The sequence below is a fragment of the Hypoxylon fragiforme genome (assembly GCF_022984875.1).
Source record: "Hypoxylon fragiforme strain CBS 206.31 chromosome Unknown GGS25scaffold_9, whole genome shotgun sequence".
NCBI lineage: Eukaryota > Fungi > Ascomycota > Sordariomycetes > Xylariales > Hypoxylaceae > Hypoxylon > Hypoxylon fragiforme.
Genome location: NW_026054764.1, coordinates 943204 through 962389, shown reverse-complemented (window position 1 = coordinate 962389; position 19186 = coordinate 943204). Strand labels below are relative to the sequence as shown.

General features: G+C 47.8%; 8 protein-coding genes across 8 annotated transcripts; 4 read left to right on the top strand and 4 right to left on the bottom strand.

The window, feature by feature from the left end:
• Positions 1-682: 682 nt before the first annotated feature.
• GGS25DRAFT_506596 (ubiquitin-domain-containing protein) lies at positions 683-3054 on the bottom strand. Its single transcript, XM_049262330.1, has 3 exons — positions 2991-3054; positions 2197-2929; positions 683-2118 (listed from the first exon to the last, which is right to left on the bottom strand). The coding sequence occupies exons 2-3, from the start codon at positions 2638-2640 to the stop codon at positions 1153-1155; spliced, it is 1410 nt and encodes a 469-aa protein (XP_049112934.1). The 5' UTR covers positions 2641-2929; positions 2991-3054; the 3' UTR covers positions 683-1152.
• Positions 3055-3982: 928 nt separating this feature from the next.
• GGS25DRAFT_445429 (uncharacterized protein) lies at positions 3983-6554 on the top strand. The gene has a single exon (XM_049258775.1). It carries the CDS (start codon positions 4293-4295, stop codon positions 6369-6371), a length of 2079 nt encoding a protein of 692 aa, XP_049112933.1. The 5' UTR covers positions 3983-4292; the 3' UTR covers positions 6372-6554.
• On the bottom strand, positions 6555-8471 carry GGS25DRAFT_445317 (nitrogen permease regulator 2). Its single transcript, XM_049258774.1, has 3 exons — positions 8437-8471; positions 8092-8331; positions 6555-8041 (listed from the first exon to the last, which is right to left on the bottom strand). The coding sequence occupies exons 2-3, from the start codon at positions 8132-8134 to the stop codon at positions 6738-6740; spliced, it is 1347 nt and encodes a 448-aa protein (XP_049112932.1). The 5' UTR covers positions 8135-8331; positions 8437-8471; the 3' UTR covers positions 6555-6737.
• GGS25DRAFT_445248 (CRAL/TRIO domain-containing protein) lies at positions 8063-9812 on the top strand. Its single transcript, XM_049258773.1, has 2 exons — positions 8063-9150; positions 9219-9812. The coding sequence occupies exons 1-2, from the start codon at positions 8705-8707 to the stop codon at positions 9664-9666; spliced, it is 894 nt and encodes a 297-aa protein (XP_049112931.1). The 5' UTR covers positions 8063-8704; the 3' UTR covers positions 9667-9812.
• Positions 9737-11800, bottom strand: GGS25DRAFT_445199 (PQ loop repeat-domain-containing protein). Its single transcript, XM_049258772.1, has 6 exons — positions 11146-11800; positions 10963-11074; positions 10670-10881; positions 10397-10583; positions 10290-10338; positions 9737-10196 (listed from the first exon to the last, which is right to left on the bottom strand). The coding sequence occupies exons 1-6, from the start codon at positions 11188-11190 to the stop codon at positions 9959-9961; spliced, it is 843 nt and encodes a 280-aa protein (XP_049112930.1). The 5' UTR covers positions 11191-11800; the 3' UTR covers positions 9737-9958.
• Positions 11801-12089: 289 nt separating this feature from the next.
• On the top strand, positions 12090-13950 carry GGS25DRAFT_506584 (thioredoxin reductase). The gene is made up of 3 exons (XM_049262329.1): positions 12090-12807; positions 12875-13571; positions 13648-13950. The coding sequence occupies exons 1-3, from the start codon at positions 12607-12609 to the stop codon at positions 13740-13742; spliced, it is 993 nt and encodes a 330-aa protein (XP_049112929.1). The 5' UTR covers positions 12090-12606; the 3' UTR covers positions 13743-13950.
• Positions 13951-14712: 762 nt separating this feature from the next.
• On the top strand, positions 14713-15551 carry GGS25DRAFT_445145 (uncharacterized protein). The gene is made up of 3 exons (XM_049258771.1): positions 14713-14985; positions 15107-15177; positions 15298-15551. The coding sequence occupies exons 1-3, from the start codon at positions 14938-14940 to the stop codon at positions 15458-15460; spliced, it is 282 nt and encodes a 93-aa protein (XP_049112928.1). The 5' UTR covers positions 14713-14937; the 3' UTR covers positions 15461-15551.
• A 987-nt stretch (positions 15552-16538) lies between these two features.
• On the bottom strand, positions 16539-18790 carry GGS25DRAFT_534553 (uncharacterized protein; the record flags this gene model as incomplete). Its single annotated transcript, XM_049265781.1, has 6 exons — positions 16539-16571; positions 16675-17339; positions 17414-17729; positions 17875-18565; positions 18656-18711; positions 18782-18790. The coding sequence occupies 6 exons, from the start codon at positions 18788-18790 to the stop codon at positions 16539-16541; spliced, it is 1770 nt and encodes a 589-aa protein (XP_049112927.1).
• Between the last annotated feature and the right edge of the window lie 396 nt (positions 18791-19186).

The following is a 19186-nucleotide window of genomic DNA, read 5'->3' as shown; positions in this document are numbered from 1 at the left end:
ACAATGACCAAGAAGACTAGAGAAGCAGCGTTTCGTGATTCAAAAACACCCAGGGATCATACAGAAGATAAAAAGAAATAACAGCGATACAAGGTTTCAAATACTGACAGAAAAGGGGTCAAAAACTTCAGTTATACAAACAGACAGATAAAATCTACTAACTACGTCTCTTGATACTCATGTAATACCTAATCAAGATAGCGACTCAAGCAGAATAGTATCTCATTCCTTAAACCCCCCTAGTCCAGGTTTGAGACCAGAGCTATATCCAGAGGTTTAACCCCTATCATTTACTTAAGAACTTTAGTGGTGAATAAACGATGACCTACAAGCATGACGGGAACCATGTACTGAAGAAATGAAGTAGAATGAAAAAAAAAAAAAAAACATAGCGAGTAAAGAGAAAGACGGATGTCTCTCTTAAACCGCCATCGGAAGCATAAGGCGCCCAGTTCAGAAACTGGGTGCCTAAGAACTACTACGTTTACCTAGGAATGAATCCATGCACTAGATCGATAGAAATTGAGAGGAATTATTACAAGACTAAGAATAATTCTCTCGAATATCAGCACTCTCTCTAATAGCTTAAACTTCACTAAGGAGAAAAAAGGGGCGCCTATCCTACAGCCCCGCCAAAGCCGTAGCACACGTATAAGGAGTCATCACAATGCTTCTCTAGGTACTTAAGCATCAATTTATGATTACCTACCTACCTACTTAACGTAGTACGATCCACACAAGCTGACTAGTCTTTTAGCATTAATACAACAACCAATGACACATATCATAGGTACGGTATAACAATGTAGTTGATTGCTTTGCCTCTCTTACTATTATAGAAAGTTACAAACGTAGAGAAGAAGCCCCTCCTGTCCATAATCTCATGTGTGGGTAAAAAGCCTGACCGAGCCCCCGTTGAATCGGCAAGGAGACTTGCCTAGGAAGGGATATTTCATCATCATGTCATCCACAGCATCTTACTTCGTCAAACCAATTGGTTGTCCAGCCTACTTGCTTGATTTTTTCTTTCTTCATGACGAGTGTGTTCGCCACACATGCCAAATCGCATACTTTAATAGACTCCTGAATAATCATCCTTCGCACGTGAGACACGGAAAAGTAGTAAGACGAAGGAGCCATTCCACAGCTTCATTACGAACTCAGCAGATACTCGATCGCTCCTTGTATACTGCCCCCGCTTCGTCGTAGCGCCTCAACATTTCGATCGAAATCATAGAAGCCCATCTCGTTCAATTGTAGCAGCTGTTCCGACCAGCGTTCCTCTGGGGGGCGGTTATCTTGTGGGGCCGGGGAGCCGGCCGGCGATCCTACACCTAGCATCTGCATCATTTGCTGCAGAAGCTCGGGTGACATGCCAGCAGCGCCACCGAACGGGTTTGCTCCAGCTCCAAGTCCAGCCGCAGCTGTAGGGTCGGCTCCTGCTGCTCCCGGTGCTCCAAAAGGACCCGAAGCACCGAACAGGCTGGCAAATGGGTTCGGAGGGGGGCTTGAAGGGCTCTGGGTGCTAGCTCCTGTACCCTGGCTGGTATTGACACCGCCACCCTCGGCCTGTGCGCCGCTTGCTGCTGGAGTTGCGCCTGAGGTAGGTGCAGCCTGACCCGGTTGGCCTACGCCAAAGGGGTTAAAGAAAGCACCAAATGGGTTACTAGCAGCGTTACCGCCAGCAGCACCAGGAACATTGATGTTGCTCCAGGTAGTTGGGTCAAATGGGTTGTATGCGCCTGCTGGAGGTTGGCCAGGAGATGCGCCAGTGGGTTGGCCACTGCCGTCGCTAGTGTTGCCTCCTGCAGCCGCGTCACCGGGAGTATTGTCAGTCACACCGGGCATGGGAAACGCATTCTGTGCTGCTTGACGACCACCCATAGCTCGCTGCAATCTGGCAGCACCTCGCAAGGCATCGGGGCTAGTCATCATTTGACGGAAAAGAGGTGATCGCACGATGTCACGAGCGTTAGGGTTATTTCGCAGCATTGGGTTCGATTGAATCATCATGTCAATGAATGTGTCGTTGTTCATCATCTCGTTCATCTGCTGGGCTACATGCGGGTTGCTAAGCATATTAGCTAGCTGGTCCTCGTCCATCATAGAACCGACCATCTGCGCAAGCGAGAGTTAGCCTTAAATTCCTCATCCCTAGGTAAAGATAATGGTGGGTAGATATTTGTGTCAACTTACTCCTCCATCGGGTCCAAACATATCTGCCGAAGGAAGACCGGTCAGGCCGGCATATCGTGCGCCAGTCAAACCAGCGAGGGGGTTGTTTGCGGTACCGGCAGCCATGTTATGGGGAATCTGAGGAGCAGCGGGTGTAGTAGATGATGTCGACGAAGAGGTCGCGGCAGGGGTTGGGTTGCTAGCAGCGCTCTTGACTAGATGAACAGTGTTGCCATTCTTGATCTTGTAGGTGCTCAAAGGCTCCTCATTCTTCATAACACGACCAGAATAGATCAAACGTTGTCGATCGACAGGAATATTCTCGAACTCGGCACCAGCAAGCTTGGTTTTCAGATCGTTGACGGTGGCAGTCTCGGAAATAGTGATGGTGTGCTGAGTGTCACCCGATGTCTTCACCTTGAAGGTGACCTGAGGGTCAGAGTTACCCTCGGCTGAGTCGGCCATGTTTGGAGGTGGACGTGAATTGAGGCGATAACTACGTAGTAATTGATGGCCTGATACGACGGTAGATGATAGATGGTAATGATAATGGTAACGATAAAAAGAGGGGGATGTTGACCAGTATTACTTTCGTCGCAAAGAAATAGAAGTAGGAAAAGAGAAAGAAAAGAAAAAGGAAAGCGTGATCAATATAATATCGATGGAGGCGACAATGAGTTTGGTTTCCGGCGACGGATGATTGGTGATATGATGTTGTTGAAATGGGAAATGGTTGGATGAATGTTAGTTAACACTACTAAGGTTAGTATTTTGTTCTAGGCAGTTCAAATGTTATTATTTAGGGACTAACTAACCTATGTAGGTACATAATAGTACCTAAGTTGTACATACACCCCTACATACACAGTACCTACATATGTAGTACTAGGTATCTACTCACATTTTTAAGTTCAACGTGGGACAATCGGCTACAACGCTAGTAGGTGAGCTTACCAGAAGATACTAGATAAGAGCAAAGAAAGTACTTTAAATCATCCCTAAATAATAAGATATCACATGTATATCTCAGTAATACTGATGTATCTCATGATAAAACAGCATCCCCGTCAGCCTCGCGGACAGCCCCTCATTTAGAGTCAACTCAAACATTGAAGTTGACGATACTGGAAATACTAGGTACATACATAGGCCTCCACTGTAACCTGTCACTGCTTCCTTTGACGTCCATTGTCTTCTGGCGGCATATAATCGTCCCCTTAGCCCCTCCAAAATTCCAAATGCCCCTCAATCTACCTGAGGTATTGTACGTACCTAATATCTAACATTGAATCCTCAACGGCACGCACAGTGCACATGTGCGCTTAAATGCCTCTTAGCTCCAACCCGACCTGATGGATCTTGTGTGTTACCTTCAATTTTATTAGAACGAACCTACAGAAACAAAGCTCAGCTTTCAGCTATCAGATTTACATGGCTTGTGTTCGACGTTCCGATCTCTCGCTTGAATATATAACACTTCATCTAACTATCCTTTTGTACTAATATTTTGGATTGGGGTATTGTCGATATTCAAGACTCTTGCTTTACACCTTAGCGCATTAAGAGGTAGTTACATAACTATATCAGTGCAAAAGATGGAAAATACCTAGGTTATGTACCTAATCGACGATTGAGTGACCATATGGTTCCTTGGGGTGCGCAACTTCACAGCAGAGAGCTGGAGGATCTGGAGGATAGAAGGAGGAAACAACATTCAAGATTTGAAATATACATAACTACTATACGCCGTAAGATCACTCACTCAATGTTAGTTACCTGGGATCACCCCGCCAGCCCACTAACATGGATAGCGGTGTGTGACGGCAGTAACACTAATAGTGGAATACCTCGAAGTTTCTTAACACTGGCCCCGCTAAAACTTTTTCCAGATTTGCGCGCTGCATGTGCACTAATTAATTGATTTTTTTAAACTTCAACAGCCAAATCGAAGAAAAAGAAAGCTGAATATCTTACGAACTTCCCCCATTGACAAATCAGAATATAAAGGGCCATGGGCTATATATGTAAAAACATATAGAGACTCGTGGGAGTTTCCCCTTATATCTAACCTCCATATTTTGAATCCCTAATTCAAAGTCCTCCAAAGACATTATACGATGTCTATAATGTTGCGCGGAGGGTTCTCCCCTAGTGCCTACAATGCGCCCTCGACTCTCTGCCGAAGATGTATTTTACGATCCTTATACGCTAGACGGCCACAGACACGGCACATTTCCACTTCGTGGCTGGCGAAACAGGCGGAGTCAAAACGGCAATGGGACCTTCAAGCCGTAGAGATCAAGGAGGGGTTGAGGCCGCACCCTTGGGACATTCTCAAGGAGCGTGGATATGTGAAGGACACTGCCGGAACCGAAGAACAAATCAGAGAATTGATGCTGAAGAAAAGGATAGGCGCTTATGTCGGAATCGATCCTACCGCCCCTTCTCTTCACGTTGGCCATTTAATAACCTTGATGCCTCTTTTCTGGATGTACATACACGGCTTTAAGGCTGTGAGTGTCCTTGGCGGTGCGACGGCCAAAGTTGGGGATCCCACAGATCGTTTACAAAGTCGCAAACCGATGAAAAGGGCCGATATGACCATGAATATCACGAAGATGCACTATCAACTGAAGCGCATATGGCTGAATGTCGAAGCGCAAGGGAGGCGCTACGGCTATGAGAAGGAAAAAAGGGTATGGTCTCGTGCAGTATTGAACAACAGCCAATGGTATAACACTGTTCCATTTATAGAGGTTGTCGCTCGCTTATTCAAGGGAATGCGCCTAGGCCCCATGCTGTCTCGCGACACTGTTAAGCGGAGGATGGAGACAGGCGAAGGCATGGGTCTGGATGAATTCGTATATCCTCTGATGCAGGCATGGGATTGGTGGTATTTGTTCCGTAAACAAGGCGTGCTCATGCAGATTGGTGGGTCTGATCAATACGGAAACATCGTCGCTGGTGTGGACAGCGTCAAATACATGCGAGACCATGAAGTAAACGACAGCGAGAAGGTTCCTAGCGATTTTTTGCACACACCTGTCGGGTTTACTGTCCCTCTTCTTACTGATTCGGCCGGCGTTAAGTTTGGCAAGAGCGCCGACAATGCCATCTGGCTTGACCCGTTCAAGACGAGCTCATTTGATCTATATGGCTACTTCGTGCGACGACCCGACACCGAAATCGAGAAATTACTCAAACTACTCACGTTCTTTCCCATGGAAACCATTAAGGACCTTATGGCGAAGCACGAAGAGAACCCTTCCAAGCGTATTCCTCATCACGCCCTAGCTTTCGAAGTGCTCTCATTAGTGCATGGGTTCCAGGAAGCAACGAACACTCAAAATCAACACCTAGGACTTTACGCAAGAAAAAAGATTGACCCCGAAGAGGAACGCATGTCCTTAAACGAGGGGGCGTTGACATCCGATCGAGCGTTGAACTTCCAGATTGACATCAAGCTCCCCAAATCACTAGTCCTAGGCAAACACATAAGTCGCATTCTCTATGCTGCCGGCCTCGCGGACAGCGTCACCGACGGCAGCCGGCTGACACAGCAACAAGGTGCCTACATCGGCGGCTCCCCGGGACAACCCGCGGCCACCAACGTAGGCATGCGCTACGACCAGCTCATGTTCACGCCCGTCAAGTCCTGGTTCACGCAAGATACCAAGAACTTCCTCATCGACGGCAAGCTCCTCATCCTCCGACGAGGCAAGCACTTCATCCGCGTCGTGGAGATGGTCAGCGACGAGGAATGGGCCGCCTCCGGCCTAACCTACCCCGGAGAGCCCGGCATGGGACGCGTCCGCCTGCTGCGCACAGCCCTTCGAAAAGCCATGGGCGACAACAGCATAAAGATGCACTCCCCAGAACAGCGCAAGAAGCTCCTCGACGGCGCCGAGACGATCTACGCGGAGCAGCTCAACGCGGGCAAGTTCAAGGAGCTCGAGAAGGGCGTCCCGCCCAACCGCGCGCGCCAGATCCTCAAGCACGCCTTCTCCTATTACCAGGAAGAGGGGCCCCGCTCCGCCAAGCTCAAGACCATGGCCATCGATGAGGTGCTCGCGTCCGCGCGGGTAGATCTCGAGGCGCTGGAAAAGGATACTATGGTTTCCAGTGACATTACACCGGCGCCGAAGAGCGGACAGAGCGGAAAGAGGGCGAGCTTCACCCGCATCAAGACGGATTAAGTGTAGAGTACGTGTATCATATGAATATTATACCAAACGTTTTCGCTCTTAAGACTTTTGTGCATGTGTTTCACTTGGTCGAACCTAGGTGCTTAGGTGGCTACCCCTATTAGTTATGTTGAAATGTAAAATGTGCTCGGGAACATTTCATCGCCAATGGGGGTGTTTGGTAGTATTAGGATTAACTACTTATACCCTAGAATCTAACACGTTATTCAGTATCTCGTCATCGCCAAACCCTTTGATGAGGATAATAGAAACCACAGCTACCTATTAGGTAGAGAAATAACCTTGCTTAGCCCTCCATGCCGCTATGTTTACCCCCTAGCAATAGCAGTAGCAAACCATCCCATGTCTGCGTAAATTCTAACGATAAAACACCGTACGGTCTCCAGGCTCCAAGCTCCGGAGTTTTCTCATGATCTCGCCATCCGTCATGTTCTGTTCGGTGATGATCTGGTCGAAGCAGTGGCAGCCGTCGGCATATCTGAGTAGTACGTCTTCTTCTTCGTCTTCGCTTCTTACCTCGCGCCTTCCGGCCGCTAGGCTTTCGAGGTACTGTTTCGATACGACGTACTTGTGCACGCGGTATAGAAAACCTTTTATGACGCCGAATTGCACGAGGCGCCGCACATCCACGTGCCGGAGAACGTCGAAGCCGGCGTCCTGGTGTAGTTTGATCCACTCCATGACGCTACGCCCGGCACAAAAAGTGGTCATCAATTTGATGAGTTGGTAATTGGACAAGTTCTGCTGTTGTTGCTCTTGCTGTTCGGTGCTATTTTCAATGATTGGGTCCTTGGTAGTATTTCCAGAAGCGCCGGCAGTGGGCGGATCGCTGCTACTGCCAGGCACGTGGCTACTAACGCAAACATAACCCGCACACTCATCGACAACTCCGTCTCGGTTGACGATGAAATCGTGTACACCTGGCCTAGGCGCGTAGCAGCTTCCGAAGAAGAACATGTCCAGTAGAAGAATTGTGTCATAGTATAGGAGATGCTGCAGCGCAATCTGTGTCAATGGCAGCGACACATCGGCTAGCCATGCGATGCGACGCACATCGTTAACACCGTCTATATGGGGGATAATCTTTTGTAGAGTAAGGTCCCACGTCGGGTCGACAATTTCGGCGAGCTTCATCTTTGCGACGGGAACGTGCCATCCACGAACAGGGGCAGGTGGAGGGTGATAGGGGAAAAGCTTCATGTTGAGGGTGTTGGCATCGTCAACGGGGATCATGCATTCGCCGTAATTGTTCAGGTCCTCCTTTACAATTTCTAGCAAGCTCTCTATCGGGCGCCTCCCGTCATCAACGCACCCTTCAGAGCTTAAATAGTCGTGCTGGCGTTCCATCTCAGCGAAGGTCACAGCTAGTCGCCTAACGAGGCGCTCATAGGGAATTTGATCGGCATCTGATTCCACTACTAGCCCGAAATTGAAGATGAATTCATTTCTATGATATCTCTCATTCGGGATTGATACAGGAAATCCAAGGATGCTGTATTTATTATCCGGAGAGTTTACCGTCATGAATCGATTGAAGAAGGCTTTGCGAGGGATGATATACTCCTGAATTATGTCAAAGTCCACCAATGGAGGCTTCAGATGTGGCGCATAGGTGGTGGCCACGATACATCCTGGAGGCGATTGCGCTACGATTTTGGTTCCTGTGATGATGTAAGACGAATTTATTGATACCTATGGTTTATGAACATACCTTCCTGTGGCAGGAACCTGGCGTAAAATATGCCTTGGATCATCTTGTCTCTTGATGGTATTTATGAGACCATGACGTGCAATCTAACGATAGGTAGTATTATCCAGGGCGACTACATTTCAAAGTGTTCACACACAAGATGATGATAGTACAAAACTTAGAGTGATCATGGTGTATCTCACTCAAGAGTCCGTGTTATTGGCAAAAACCTTGTGTGGTTGAATGCATATGGCCCTCAAGCTACACTCGATGCGGTATCTTGATAGGTTATTGAAGTTTCAACGTTTGGACAATGCCCATGTGAACTTGAACTGTTGAACTTTCAGGGACATGGAGGGTCAATACCTGCATTAAGTGTAGGTGGACCGGCTAAATGCCGGCTGTTACAGAATGACGCTGCTTGTCTCGATTAGGGAAGCTTCTATCAACTACTTCGGAAGTCGCTTCTTGTCATGAACAGAAAACAAAACAAACTTTTAATCTCATCATTCTCATTTTCATCTTATCTCATCATTCAGATTTAGAGTGATACATGTTCCAAATTTAGGGAAACATAACATAATTTACAATATCCATAGAATTATTCCTTACTTAATACTAAGATCCTAAGACAATGGCCGAAGTTCAAGGATCTAAGCCCGAGGCCGATAAACCCGAAACTCTTAAGCCGGATGAGCCTACCACGCCCATTCAAGAGCTCTGGACAACTGCGAAAGCCCATTCCCATCCCGAGGTCTGGGGCGTCACCTTAGCCGACCCAGCCAGCCATATTCCCAGTCAGATTGTCCTACAGAAATACCTTAACGCTAATGATGGCGACGTGGTGAAGGCCCAGGATCAGCTCACTAAAACTCTTGACTGGCGTGCTAAGTTGCAGCCTCTGGAACTTATCAAGAAGAGTTATAGCAAGACCAAGTTCGAGGGCCTCGGCTATGTTACCAAATATGCAAGCTCAGATGAGAAGACCGCCCAGAACGACCCCGAGACTCGCGAAATCTTCACCTGGAACATCTACGGTGGTGTCAAGTCTATTGATGAGACATTCGGCAACCTCGATGAGTAAGCCTTACCTATCACTTCTACCCATAAGATATATATACCAAAAAACCGACTAACAAGTTGAAAAGATTCATTGGCTGGCGCGTCGCCCTTATGGAGCTAGCCGTGCAAGAGTTGTCGCTCCCTACTGCTACCAAGCCTATCACGGCTAGCTGGGATCCCTATAAGATCTTCCAAGTGCATGACTACAAGTCCATCAGCTTCCTGCGACAGTCGCCTGCTGTGAAAGCCGCTAGCACTGAGACAATTAAGGTTTTCGCCACGGCGTACCCGGAACTGCTCAAAGAAAAGTTCTTTGTTAACGTTCCCGCCATAATGGGCTTCATGTACGGCGTGATGAAGCTCTTCGTCGCCCCCAAGACCATCAAGAAGTTTCACCCCATGTCCAATGGTGGCAATCTGGCCAAAGAATTCACCGAAACCAAGGTTCCCGGCCTCGGCGAGAAGCTGCCGGCTGAATACGGCGGCAAAGGCGTGGATCTAAAGGACCAGGGGAAGGAACCCCTCATCGAATAAATCGTTGACTTCACATCGGACGATGGCAGTATTTCGCGATTCTAGTAATGATAGTTGGTGGCTAGTCAATCAACAATTGACTAGCAGCGGAGGTAATAATGGGGAATGACGGTAATGAGGCATGAAAGTTTGCATTTGATTTACTAGACCACAAGATATCTCACCACTGTAGCTTGCGCTCCGTTTTAATCTATCAATGGGTTATACAAAAAATCCAATACCCTCATCTCTCCCTAATTTTAACCCAGAAGTGTTGAGTTATATACGCTCTGTGCTAGGCCCCGGTGCGACCTTATTGGGTACCTATATCCCTAGAAGGGTCTTGTTCTTGTCCACCTTCACCCGCCTCAGCATCCTTCCTCTGTTTCGAGGACTTACGCTCTGCGAATTTAAAAGGTAAACCCCGCTCCTCATGCTCTGCCGCTATATCGTCGAAAGTCTTCTCTCTTGTTGCTGCTTCTTTTCTTATCTTCCTCGTGCGGAACATCCATATCAGATGAGAGAGGAATATGCCGGTTTCTAAGATAATGCTGTGGTGTGAATTAGTAGGTAGGTGATATGTGGCGTTTGCGATCAAGAGCCCAGTCCATAGAGGTCTCATAACTAACTGCTGAGGTACTTACCATACGATATATATCACACCACCCAGAATGTCAAAAGTATGTTGAGCCGCTGTATTGAGGTTAGCAACAAGACGATTCTAGAGGGGCTGCTTAGGGGTCATGCGTACCTAGTGACAGGAGAGAGAATAATGCGCCAAAGAAGTCCATCGCGAGAAAGATGAAGTTGATGCCAATAACCCTGCCCCTCCGCTTCCATATCTCACCGTACGGTGGTAGGAGGCCCAAGGCTAGCAATACATTGGCGACTATGCCAACTACCAGAACTCCCGTGGGGTTGCCGGCGTCGTACAGGGGCTAATCGCCAATTAGCAAATTATGATAATATGGAGGAGGCCTTCGGTTGAAGACAGCAATGCTACTACTGCTGCCGTAGGACTTACCTGGAGCGTGAGAATCAAAGCCGCCTGAACGCCGGCGAAGACGGCGGCATTCGCCAACCCGATGAGTATCACCTGCCAGAGCTTCCATCTACTGCCGTACAACAGGATCTGGCACCAGTTGACGATACAGAGTGCCATGAAACATTGCGGCTGTACTTGCAAGGGGTAGTTGAATCGCTGCGCGATATTGTAGGCCCCCAACGGTACGCCGCCTAGGCAGAGGGATGTCAGTACATCTTGGACCTGCTACCTACCTAGGCAGACAACTGAGGGATAAGCAAGGGGGTGCTTACATAAAGCCCAGAGATACATCATGGAGCCGGGCAGACCCTCGGTGCTTTTGGTTCGCCAGTTGGTCCATATCTGGGGTATCGTCTGCACACACCAGAGGATGGTGCCGATTGTCTAAAAGTTTGCATACATGAGCTAACGGGATCTATTTCTAAAAATGGGGGGGTGAAGAGGATGTGACTTACACCTAGAACATTGGCCGCAACTGGAATCTCCTGCTGCGGTGCCATTGTTCGCAGATTAATGTGTTCGGCGAAGGCTAGTTAGATGGCTGAAGAAACCCGAGCCGAGGTATGTGTTGGTGTTGTTGAGAAGGCCTAGGTTAGGTAGGCAAAACTGGGTCATGGGTGAAAATATAAAGCGAAAACGGGTTGAACCTAAAAGTCTCAAACGACCAAAGCTAAGGTTGCTTACAACTTGAACTTCATGCACTACTAAAGTAAACCTGTATAATAGGTAATGACTGTCTTGTTGAAGGAGTGGTATATAGGTACATACTTACACACACGAAAAAAAAATATATCGAGATCTCGATACCTTACCTACATAAATAATTAACTAAAACCTACGGCTCTCATCGGTCAATCCGTCTACTCTTAGTAATTACCTACGAAAAGGGCGTAGCGGCACCCGGTGACGGAACTGGGATCTGTGACGTCGTAGTCATTGATTATTCCCGGCCACGCGAAAGAACCAACTAACGTAAGGGGTTAGGTTATCTAGATAAGTCAGGTACCAGCACGGGATTTATCAACGTAGCTAACACCGTACTTCACCTACAACTACATACGCATAGGTAGGTTAGGTTTTGCATCAGAGCCTCATCCGAATAGGGGCAACTTGCTTGATCTGATGATCTGATAAGAAAAGGCTTGCTTACAACGGCTTTAACGCAAAAATGTATCTATCAGCATCAGTGGCACGTTATGCAAATTGCATAAATTGGAATCATTGGAGACTTTCCATTGGCGGGGTCACTAGACTAGTTTAAGCCACATGCAGCTCCGGTCCGGACTCAATCGATAACCAGGGCCCTCCTCTGACGGTCCTCTCCACGCCATTCACGCCATCAGGGTCTAGATATTGCTGAATAATGCGGGGTGTTTGTCTTTTTTTGCTGCGCTTTCTAAGAAACTTTTGGATGTCAGCAACGTCAAAAACAGGAACATGAAACATCTGAAGATTTTGTAAAAGCGATACATAATTCCAAATTTATATCTATTTTCGGAACTACATGTAGAGCCGCATTCATAATTTATCAGCACTTTCCAGCGTGTCTTACTAAAATCGAGCATTTGTAACTCGCCTTTTCGTAACTTGCCTATGTCATAAACAGGATAGCGACACCCTTAACACTAGCCCATACCGGCCTCTCCGAGCATCCCCCGAACAATTTAATATTTGAAGTGTCTTATCGCGCTTCGATTCCTTGTTTTCTACAACCTACCCAGCTAGATACTCTACAGAAATTATCATAACGACTTTTACTCAACCTACCAAGGAAGCCAGTCAAACTGTTTTCTCGGGCAGTAAGGAGAACATTCGGCGCAGGCGCATCCGGAATCTCAGTCGCAGCACTTGCTTCCGCTGGATTTCAGAAGTACTCCGGACAGACGAACCAGATTCCCAAAGTAGCCGTCAGGAAAATGCATAGCAAGGTCGTTGTTATCGGTTCGGGCCCTGCTGCCCACACAGCCGCCATCTACCTTGCCCGTGCCGAGCTTAACCCGGTTCTATACGAGGGGTTCATGGCAAATGGCATTGCCGCCGGTGGCCAGTTGACAACGACTACCGATATCGAGAATTTCCCTGGATTCCCCAAGGGTATCATGGGTAGCGAGATCATGGTGAGTTTGTTGTGCCTCAAAGAAGAATGTTCATGTTCTTGTATTCTGACCATATGCGTTACCACAGGATGCTATGAGACAGCAATCGGAGCGATTCGGGACCAAGATCATCACGGAGACCGTTGCCAAGCTCGACCTTTCCGCGAGACCGTTTAAATACGAGACAGAATGGTCGCCTGGTGAGGTACACACCGCAGATGCCGTCATTCTTGCCACAGGAGCCTCGGCCAGGCGGTTGGGCCTTTTAGGGGAGGACAAATACTGGCAAAGTGGTATCAGCGCCTGCGCTGTATGCGACGGTGCTGTCCCAATATTCCGTAATAAGCCCTTGGTGGTCATCGGTGGCGGAGACAGTGCCGCGGAGGAAGCGACTTTCTTGACGAAATACGGCAGCCACGTGACGGTCTTGGTACGAAAGGATCAATTACGCGCCAGCAGCATTATGGCACAGCGGCTCTTGAACCACCCCAAGGTTACTGTCCTGTTCAACACCCGAGGTATCGAAGTTAAGGGTGACGACAAAGTCATGACCGGTCTGGTTATCGAAAACACAGTGACCCACAAGCGACAGCTCCTTGAGGCCAGCGGACTCTTCTACGCTGTTGGCCACGACCCCGCCACGAGCTTGGTCAAGGGGCAATTGGATATTGATTCTGAGGGCTACATCATCACGAAGCCTGGAACACCGTTGACCAGTATTGAGGGTGTGTTTGCTGCCGGTGATGTGCAGGATAAGAGGTACAGACAGGCTATTACTAGCGCAGGTATGATACCCCATCACCCCACGTCTTTCTTAACAATATTGCATGTAGATCTGATGCTAATGATAATGCACGATAGGTACCGGCTGCATGGCTGCCATGGATGCGGAGAAGTTCCTTGCCGAACACGAGCTAGACCAAAGGGAAGGGGCAGCTGAGGGCAAATCCGAATAGCCATTGAAACTGATCACAGCAAGATTGTCATCGCTGCTATGATATAGAATTATGCGTCAGCGTGTTTGTTGGCCTTCCTCTGATACCTAAGATAGACAAATACAAAATAGACAGACCTAGAGAAGTTACTCAGCTCAAGCCCAAATGGATTGATTGGTTGATACATGTATCCGTATCATTGGTGCAAGCATGAATCCATATGAGAAGCATTGCATATTGGATCACATTAAATACATACATGTACGTCGTATGATCCTATCCTACATGTGTAACTGTCCCAGGTGCTATAGTACGTACCTAGGGTAGACATGGCTGCTCAGATCTCTCCTTCCCCAGCCTATATATCTTAGTGTTATCTTTCCAACGGCTATTCTTGACGTCCTGCAACAGCCCATATTCTAGCCAAAAGCTTATTGCTAAATGGTCAGGTGCGCATGCGGGCAGTCACTGCTCTCTCTGGACCACGTCACCTACACAATAATACATATGTATGCATCTTGCTTGCACCTAGAATTGCCTCGTAACTTCCCATATTGTCTTGGATTTGGTACCCAAGCGGATGTGTACAAGATGGCACGGCCCATGGGTGATATTCACTAGCCTGTAGCTTCCCGTACTATTATACCAAGTGGCTGGTCAGGGGGAGTGTCATTTGACTTACCAACTGCTACATAAGTATCATGTATTACTTCGTAGACCGCCATATCAATCGCCATGATTGGCGCCGTTAATTTTAATTTTGCATCTACTATGTAATGGTGTTCTAACTTCTATGCAGTTTAGTACATAACTACATGTAGATGCTGTAACTCTACATATTTAATATGTATGCTTTAGGTGCCTAGGTAGGTAGAATTCTGGTAGATGGATACTTGGCAAGCGCGGTAGTGGTAAAGCACCAGGATAACCTTGTTACCATCTAGTTATTTGCTACCAAGTAGTACCAACATCGACGGCAACTGCGATGCTGCGATGAAGATAATGAAAGTTTCCCCACACCACACCAAGTGTATTAATACCTGACTGTCCTTGCCCTTCATCTTTCCCATCTTTTCCCTCTTCCACTCCCAATCAATCCTCTCCATTCTCGGCCTCCAAAACCTACTAAGTACGCTAGTAACTGCTTGGGACTTTCGGGTCATTGAAACTTCATCAGATTCTACTACTCATACACTTTATCTCACCCTTCGTCACAATGAGCGGCCGTGGTTACTCGTACAAGAGCAGTGGCACCAACAGCCAGGTAAGCTTGTAGTTCCCCCTATGAACTTGCATGGATATTCATGCCGTTCAATACTACTATGAACCACACTATATACCGCGTGCTCCAAAAAATGACATTGGAAGACTAATGATATGATTAGGGCAACCATTACTGCGCTCGGGACTACGGTAGTAGTGCTGCCAACTCGAACTCCTACCACTACTCCAACTCGTAAGTCTACTTGTCCCTCTTGTATCTTCTATCAAAGCATCTATCAATATTCCCAACTATAAGCAAGCATATCTTAAACCTTGTAAAGACAACGAGCTTGGCGCTGATAGGAATGTGTAGCGATGGCTCGTACTACTATTCCAACCCCAGTGGTAGCACTTACTACAACAATGGTCAAGGCGGATCAACATACACCTCTCCATCTGGCACCCAATATTCCAACTATGGAGGCAGCAGCTCCGGCAGTGGTAGCAGCTCCGGCGGTGGTAGCGGCAAAAAGTAAGAGTCTCGTCTATACTGATCACTCAGGCGAGCTATGAAAGCTCCCAGGGACAGTATCAAGATGCACCTTCACTAGAAACCATGGAGAGGTAGTATCTTAAGGGGGCCAGACCGAGTTGAAACATCATTCATGAGCCTCGGGAGTAGTTATGATTCTTAAACCATGTGCGTTGCTTTTGACGGATGAAGGGAAGAAGTTGCAGGCGTTGCGTTCACGTAGTTAAAGACGGCAAACAGGTAGTGTTAATGATACTATATTCCATGCCGAATTTCAATATATCCAGCTCCTCTGCCGTACTCCATACATCACTGGTAGATGATCACTAAAGGTAAGCATATGAAGGTAGTTACTGTAGAAAAGAATTGGACTTTTTCTCTTTTCATCCCTAGAAGTTAATATTGATTCATACCTACCTGGTAGGTACCTAATATGGAGGTAAACTAAATGCTTAAAGTAAGCAGCAGAATCTATTCTTCACGCAGAGAAAAGGGTGAAGAAGAGTTTGGTTAATGATATAGTAATTTAAAGCAATTAGTTAGGCCATGATCCCGTAGACGCCATTAATCAGCCATGTACCCAGCATAACACCTATTGCCGAAAGCAAAGCCCCCTTTCAAACCGAGAAGACCATAACCTAGATCCTCCTATTATTAAAAGCCAGTCAGTCGAAGTATCTTGTGATACCCTCCACCATGACTTAGAAATTTCCGAAGCGAAGCCCCCCTTGGAACTGAAAAGAGAAAAGAAAATCATGGATGCTAAGTAGTGTTGCAATCCATCCAGCCAGAACTCCTTTTGATATCCCCCATAGGTGCAGTTAAAAAGAAGGTTTGTACATTACTTCCTCACACATTTACACGCATACCTATGTATACACACATTCCATCTTCTTTTTTCCTGTCCTCTCATACGGGATTGCTCCCTGCCAATTTTCTTCGTCGTGGGTATTAGTGCAGCTAGGTAGTATCTATCATGGATCGTGTATCGTTCGTTCAGTCGGGTCGTTCAATTTGCTCGTTAAGTAATACACGGTTGTTGGTTCGTTTCCTCTCTGCTCCGTAGCTGCGTTTTTGTTTTTTTACTTCAGGTTCGAGAGCTTGCCCCAGAGTTCCTGTAGACGAGTTAGTACTCTGTGTCAAGTAGACAGTCTCATGGTAGCAGCTCTACACAGAGCTAAAAGGAACAGAAAATGCATGTAAAGATGGAATGTTTACCTTGTACGTAGCCTGAATAGTCTTGATGCACCCCTGCAGCGTCGTCGGCTTCTCCTCCTCCCCCCCGCACCTCTCCTGAAGCGTGTCCAGAAGCGCCGTCATCGCAACCAGCGGGATCGAGTCCTTGTCCAGCAGCGAGACGCGCAGGCCCAGCAGCAGAGCCAACGCCTCAACGGTGTCGGGGTTGGCAGGTCCCAGGGTCTTCTCGAGCCCGTCGTACGCCTGGCGCATGCCGTTGCCGACGGCGACGAGCTCCTGCTCGGTCCACGTGTCGAGGGTCTTACCGTTCCAGAGGCCGTTGGCGACGCTCGTCGTCACCAGCTCGCGCTGCGTCACCAGCGTGCGCGCGTCGCTCATCCCCAGCGTCTCCTTCTGGTTCCACAGGATCAGCTCCAGCCGCTGCTGCGCGGCGCTCAGCTCGCCCGAGTCGTTGCTCAGCGCGGCCGCGTTGCGCTGCCGGATCGCCGAGTCGAAGTCGAGCACTTCCTCGTCCGAGAGGGGCTTCTTCTCGTCCGTGTCGGCGTCGGCGTGGTCCGAGATAAACCGCTTCGTGCTGCCGAAGTCTGACTGGTGCTCCTCGGCGTCGGGGACCTCGATGATGCGCGGCAGCGGGTCGGTGAGGAATCTGCAGGATGATGCTCGGCGCAGCGGCCTCGTCTCTTTGCCTGTGGTTTATTTTTTTTTAGAGGATAAAGCTCGATTGATTTAGGGGGACTCTTGTATTATTTGATAAACGTACCTTTTCCTTTCCGGTCGGCGCTCTGGCTGGACTCGCCATTGTACGAATAGCCGTGATGGGGTTCCTCCATGTCCGGAGAAAGTGCGGTGCCCTCCTCAGTCTCGTAACCCCAAAGCCCGTAGGCGGGCTCCTTGCTGCCAGAGGCGCGGGCCGCTTGCCACTCCGGAACATAGGGATTGCGGCGCTTCGAGGTCTGAATCGCCTCCATGAGCTTGTCCCGGAGGTTCAATTGGGTGAGCTTCTCCAGCTTGGCATCCATGTTGGATTGATCACTAAGGAAATGCAAGGAGAGGGCTCGTCGGAGTTTGCTGCTGGTCTAGGCAAGTCTGTTAGAATGTGGGTGTGAAGGAGGAGGATGGGAGAGGTAGGAGAGGGGGGAGGTGGGAAGGTGGGAAAAGGTAGGTAGGTAAAGCAAGAAGAGAAGTGGTGTAGAAAATAGAAATAAATGAAAAGAGACATACTGATGGAGACTTGATCAATGGTCTATCAGATAGCCAAATGCTGTGGCTCCATATCTTCATGTAATATGCATCATTGTATGGGCCCAGGTTAGAGATATCCTTGGTTACGAACCTCGCAATAGCTAAAGCTCGAAACCTTATATCTATCGTCTGAAAGTCCTCAAGAAGGTCTTGTTGTCCTAGGGCCTTGAGCTTGAATGTATCAATGAGCTTGGTAAGGTACTGTGTCACAACAGTATTCGCAACCACGCCGACGGGTTGGGTGACGGAATATGACTCAGGCGAATCAATGAACAATATGCCAGCGGGGTCGAGTTGATTATCCTCATCTTTCATGAGGATCAACAAGTCCTTAACTACCCACGAACCAACGCCATGGGCAATGAATATAACGACGCGGGGACGGACTGGGATTTCTTCACCATTCTGAATTGCTTCGGGGCAGAACAATGGAGAGTTTGGGTCCTTGCAAGTCTCTTGAAGGCTCTTTTGGAACTCAAAGGTTACTTCTGAAAGAGCGGGTCGTCCATGCTGCAGGATTTCAGAGCTGTCAAACGCGAAGCTGCGAATATTGGCAACCTCACGGATCGCGGCCGTCGAGCATATGACCCAGGTCTCTAGAACTCGTCGGCACTTAGCGGTACGGTTCTCTTTACCTGCTTGGCCATGGAACCCGTGAACCAGAATGATCCTGTTGAAATTTTGTCAGCTGTGATCTCTTAGAAGAGAAGCGAGAGGGAATTGGAAGGTGAGCAATGTGTTCTGTGATTGGAATACTTACTCATGGGTGATGAGCTCAGGATATTGGTTGGGCTCGACGAGGAGCGGCAACGACGACTTTGATTTAATTTGATTAGTATATCGATTCATCATAAGTGTAGAAGATTGATAGACGGCGGTGACTTACATATTCCATTTTGTCAATTGTTGTTCACCTGGTTAATTGTAAAATGAATGAATGATTGACGATGACGAGATGTAAGTGATGTAAGTAATGGGTTTAACAATGTAGAAAGAAAGGTAATGATGTACAGTTCACTGTTGTGATAATTTTGATAATGTCGCCGCGAAGAGTGTTAGAAATAAATGAAGTTGAGGTTGTGGTAACTTTGTGACTCGGTTGTTATGTTCTTGTTTCGTTTTGTAAGTTGGGTAGCCGACGAGTAGTGTAGTGATGGCTACACTGACTCGTTGTATTAACGCGTTTTGTAGGGGCCTGAAATTCTAGGACCGCTTTGTACCTACAGACTGGTTGTACACTGACTTGTAAAATACGATGGAGGATAAGAGTAGAATTGTACCTAAATATTGA